This window comes from Salvia splendens, chromosome 10, assembly GCF_004379255.2.
Source record: "Salvia splendens isolate huo1 chromosome 10, SspV2, whole genome shotgun sequence".
NCBI lineage: Eukaryota > Viridiplantae > Streptophyta > Magnoliopsida > Lamiales > Lamiaceae > Salvia > Salvia splendens.
This window is the reverse complement of record NC_056041.1, coordinates 5432603-5437691: the sequence shown is the minus strand read 5'-3', so window position 1 is coordinate 5437691 and position 5089 is coordinate 5432603. Positions and strand designations below refer to the sequence as shown.

The 5089-nt window shown below is 39.8% G+C and overlaps 1 protein-coding gene across 3 annotated transcripts; it reads left to right on the top strand.

Moving 5' to 3' along the window:
- Positions 1–1889: 1889 nt before the first annotated feature.
- LOC121753108 (protein LATERAL ROOT PRIMORDIUM 1-like) lies at positions 1890–3937 on the top strand. 3 transcript variants are annotated; one of them, XM_042148287.1, is made up of 4 exons: positions 1890–2131; positions 2215–2297; positions 2461–3305; positions 3440–3937. In XM_042148287.1, the coding sequence occupies exons 3-4, from the start codon at positions 2648–2650 to the stop codon at positions 3769–3771; spliced, it is 990 nt and encodes a 329-aa protein (XP_042004221.1). In that variant the 5' UTR covers positions 1890–2131; positions 2215–2297; positions 2461–2647; the 3' UTR covers positions 3772–3937. The 3 variants fall into 3 exon arrangements, with proteins under 3 accessions (XP_042004221.1, XP_042004222.1, XP_042004220.1); XM_042148288.1 differs by having other exon boundaries at positions 2211–2297; XM_042148286.1 differs by having other exon boundaries at positions 2215–3305.
- Positions 3938–5089: the final 1152 nt, after the last annotated feature.

Sequence of the window (5089 nt, the reverse complement as noted above, 5' to 3'; positions counted from 1 at the left end):
TTACGACTTGTAGAATTTGCTGAGAGTTGCTACTAAAGTAATCGACTCTTATTATCACTATTCATTTGATTGCTTACTACTTCACCAATCTTCTTATGCGCAACTCCTAATTTATTTCTTGTTGAATAAACAAATAATTTTAAAGATCGTGTGACTGTAAACTCGAACATGAGACCTCTGGCTTCGGACATTAATCACACCACCTCTCTTGTTCACATTGAAAATGCATGAGGAAACGCAGTCATTTAGCTGAATAGATTGACATGGTGTCGGATGTAGCTTGAATTTAATAAAATGAATTTAGTTTGTTTTAATTTGAATTTTCATGTTCTTAGCAAATGAAAGAAATAAATGCTCCATTCGTTCCTTGTTAATGGAGTCATTTTTTTCATTTCGGAAAGGTCTAAGATGATTGAGTCATTTCTATTTTTGGCAAAAAGTAATACTCTCTCCGTTCAAGTTTAAGGTAGTTGAGTTAGATTTTTTTTTGTTGTACGAAGGTGGTTGAATTATTTTATTATCACTCATACTTTATTCTCTATATATCTCTCATACTACTTTTTGTCACTCCCTCATACTTTATTCTCTCAATTCTAACTTGTAAATTGTACTAATACATTAAATTCTTAAATCTCTGGAAAAGAAAATGATTGGCCTAATAATATAGTACTACTATATGTTTTTCAACAGTAAAAATAAGGTTCAAATTTGAAAAAAAGTAAAACTCCCGGAGAATTCATTTAAAGGGTTTGGTTTATAGGAGGTAGAAAACGAAAGAAACAAGTTTGTAAAACAAAGGAGACGTTAGAAAGCCCCCCCCCCCCCCCTCCCCCGCCCTTGATTGGGATTGAGGCCCCCTTTCCCCTCCCTCCATTGGTGCAATGTGAGTATATACGATGATGGTGGTGGATTGAGTATTGAGGTTATTGATTTCACAGAGGGTGGATGAGGATGAGGATGAGGCCCCCGGCCCCAATCGTTTGCTGTTTGACTGCACCTTCTGCCCGCCGAAATGGGGCCCACTACAAAACTCACGTTACCCGACTCAATGTGGCCATTCATAACGTGTCATTACCGGGATAAATTATACTAGTATGTCTTTCAATTTTGTTTATTGCTTTACTCGATTTTATCCTATATATAATATGCCCATGGATCAACAGTGCCAAATGACATCAAAGTCATTCACAATCTATTTAATTAACTTTTCTTATTTGATGTTTTTCATTTAATTAAACTATTGCAACAAACATAGCGAAAATATGCTTTTAGTACGTTCTTGATATGTTCGGTTGCATAGCGTAGCCACACATTAACCCTAAAAAAAATTATAACATTATCTACTCAAGTTATTGGTGTTTCGACACTTTAAACTAGTGTTTTGAAATGTTCCACGATATGGTACAAAATGTAACATTATCAGCGAAACAAATTAATAACATTATCAACTAAACAAATCAATAACAAAAATATTCCACAATATCGAGTACCAAATTTAACATATGCTTCAACGAATCATACTTGACGTACATACGCTCACAGAACACATTTGAGACAAAAATACTCCTACTAGTACTAGTATAATTAATAGAGTGAAAATAATTCTGAATTTAAAGTGCAAATAACTAAACTAGTTATATTTTTATTTTAATTGATTAATAGGTATATTTATAGATTAACAAATTTGAATTGTAAAGATACATTCATCACCTTTTTTGCTAGAATTTTTTTACATAAAATAAATGTGTTTTGGGGAAAAAATTGAAATTGAGAGAAATGTATTTGGGGAAAAAAAGAAGCTGAGAGAAATGTATTTTGGGGAAAATAAAGATGAGAGAGAGAGAGTGGGGAGAAGGGATAGGCAATAGCATGTCAGCATGTGAAACTAGGTCTTCAAGAACCTATACACCTACAAAACTAAAAAGTCATCATCTCTCTCTAAATAAACACACACACACACACACACTCACTTTTCCTTTCGTTAGTGCACCCTCTCTCCAATAATCACTACCCAAAATCCACCCCAGCCCAGAGCTCCAGCTGATTCAATTCTTCATTTTCTAGATAAGAGATTGGCTATGGAATCCAATAGTTGCAGATCAACTATACTCTACTTACTCTCTGTATACAGGTCTAGAATTGAGGGTTTCTTTAAAGTTTAATCTCTCTCTCTCTCTCTTGAAATTGTCCTTTTTGTGGTGTCTGTGTAGCTAGGTTGGGAGCACTGGCATGAGAAGCGCTACAGCAGCGAAAAGTTTTCAACTACAAAAGCCAAACTAAAAGAGACAGCTTCAGCAGTAAGTCGCAGTAATATCATGCTGTAGAAGCTGTGCCTCAAACAACTTAAACAACCACCTCCTCTCCTTATTTCTCTCCCTGTCTTTAAAATCTTCTCTTTCTCTCTGCTCTAAAGAATTTCAGTGACCCCACTCTTTCTAAATCACATCTCTTCTCTCTCAGATCTTTTTCAACATTTACATACACCAAAAACCCCAATTTTGTATTACCAATAAACGTGGCTACGGCTCGGCGGCTGCAGTCGGATTCCGGCGCCTTCGCCGATTGGGTGGCGTCCTCTTCCGCCTCCGCCGGAGACCTCTCCCTAGGTTTCAATGCGGAGCCCGCCGCCCCTGCCGCCGCCGCCGGAATGTGGCCCTCCGCCGCCACGCGCCTCCCCCCGGAGTTCTTCTTCGTCGCGCCCGCTTCTTCCTTCCACCACCACCCCAACCCCGAGTCCGCGATCAATTTCGACCCCCATTCGCTCAATCCCTCCAATGCCATCGGCGTCGGCGTGATCCCCCTCCTCACCGCCGTCGGCAGCGGCGGCGGCGACACGGCGGATGAGGATTTGTTCAACCGCAGCCGTGGAGGAGGAGGAGGCGGCGGCGGGATGCAATTGTGGCAGCATCATCAGCAGGGACAGAATTCGTCAGCTTATTTGATCAAACCTATGGCTCTCGAGCACCCCAATCTCCTCCCAAGCAGCGGTGGTGGAGGTGCGACTTCTTCCTCCTCCGCCTGCCAAGACTGCGGCAACCAAGCGAAGAAAGACTGCCAACATAGAAGGTGTCGAACCTGCTGCAAAAGTAGAGGCTACGACTGCACCACCCACTTCAAAAGCACCTGGGTCCCCGCCGCCCGCCGCCGCGAGCGCCAGCTCCTCGCCACCGCCGGCTCCTCCCAGTCCACCTCCGGCACCAAGAAGCCCCGCCTCGGCGCCGCCTCCCAGACCACCACCGCCTCCCACACCTCCACCTCCAACACCAATCAGGCCCGGAGCTTCGACACCACCTCCAGCCATCAAGGTAAGGACACAAAATTTGAGACGCGATAAAAGCACCTTATCTCTTTGTTTGTTTTCTACGACACAAAATTAGAGATGCTTTTGCAATCGCATAATTTTAGCTGGGACACCAATACGTAACAATTTATTGTGCAGATGCGGGGATGAAGGAGTCGCTGCCGGGGCAGGTGCGGGCGCCGGCGGTGTTCAAGTGCGTGAGAGTGACGGCGGTGGACGACGGCGAGGATGAATACGCTTATCAAGCGGTGGTGAAGATAGGCGGGCATGTGTTCAAAGGGTTTCTATATGATCAAGGAGTTGAAGGGAGAGAGGGGCTCCCAAATCTATCTGAATTGCATTTGGGAGGCGGCAATGGGGACTCATCATCGCCGCCGGTGAATCTCGATCATCATGCTTCTAATATATACGGCGGCGCATCGGGTGGCGGGTTTCTTGGTGGATCCAATTATGGTAACCCGATCAACTGATTTTCTTACCATTGTTGTTGGTAACTCAATAAAATGTAGGGTTATTAACTTATTAGTGTTTCAATACACAAATTTTACTTATGATTTTGCATTATATATGAACTTTGAGTGAAAGCTGTGAATAAGCAAATGGAGTATATTGTTACTAATTTTTCTTTTAATTGAATATATCTGTTGAAAATGAATCTACATACCTATGCTTGCAATATGTGAGGTTTAGATCAAAATGGTGAGATTCTATTTTGATATGTACAACTTGGAAAATTTACATGAATAGAAGAGTAGGAGTATTTAATTTTAGTGTATTTATTCACAATTTTAAGAGGAGTAAAAATGAATGACTCTAGATGTGAGAAGAAGAACCCTAATACCTACAAGTTATAGATATTATTCTTCCAAACATTTCATTTTCTCTAGCTGTTATTTACCTCTACACCCAGCCTAAATATGTTGGATCATTCTTGGCAGAGTATCACCAATTTCTAAAATAAAAGAAGATTCATTACTTTTCTTAGTAACCTGTTTGTGTATTTTCAAAGCACAATTCCAAGTCCTTTTGTTTTTTGTGTTTTTAGAAAAGTCAAGTCAAAATGTAAGAAATGTGTTATGTGTGCAATAAGTTACATGCATTGTGATACATATACTGTGTTCCTCTTTGATTTATATATATATATATATACTACTGTATCTTGTTTTTTTTGAGTTACATATGCTGGGAACACTGTACTCGAGTATTATTTCCTTATACCATTATCCAGTTTAATTTGTTTGCAATTGATGTCCGCTTTGAAATGATCATCTTCGCCGAATGTCCGTACGTTTGGATATTACTAGTAATTATCAGTGTTAATCCATTATAATTTGGTGGTGGTGCATTAATGGATTTGGGCATGGACCAATTATTGTTTTTACCAGTTTAAGGCTTCAATTTTTTACTATTACATTGCTTCACTTTCGGCTCTCTTTTTGCCGCTTCATGATTGCATTCAAGTGACATGCTATTAAATTATGCATTGCATTGGACATACAAGTTAATATTAAGGTGTAGTATTAAATATTAGTATTACAGTGTTTTCACAATGTCGATATATAATTAATTATACACGGTGAGAATGTTTGCACATGCACCCTCACCATTAAATTATTGCACTCTATCTAAGATTCAAATTGGTGAAGGGCAAGTGACTTATGTACGAATAAGTTATACTAGTAATTTATTGACTTTTGCTTGTAAACTCAATTGTTTTTAATGGGTCTATCTATATGTCTGAAAAATATCTATATAGGAAGGTAGTGCAGGTTTTCTGTGGGTACGAAC

Excerpts from the sequence above, each read along its gene's own strand:
- LOC121753108 (XM_042148287.1), top strand. The coding sequence starts at position 2,648 with ATGTGGCCCTCCGCCGCCACGCGCCTCCCCCCGGAGTTCTTCTTCGTC. Across the intron at positions 3,306-3,439 it reads CACCACCTCCAGCCATCAAG|ATGCGGGGATGAAGGAGTCG; the intron begins GTAAGGACACAA and ends TTTATTGTGCAG.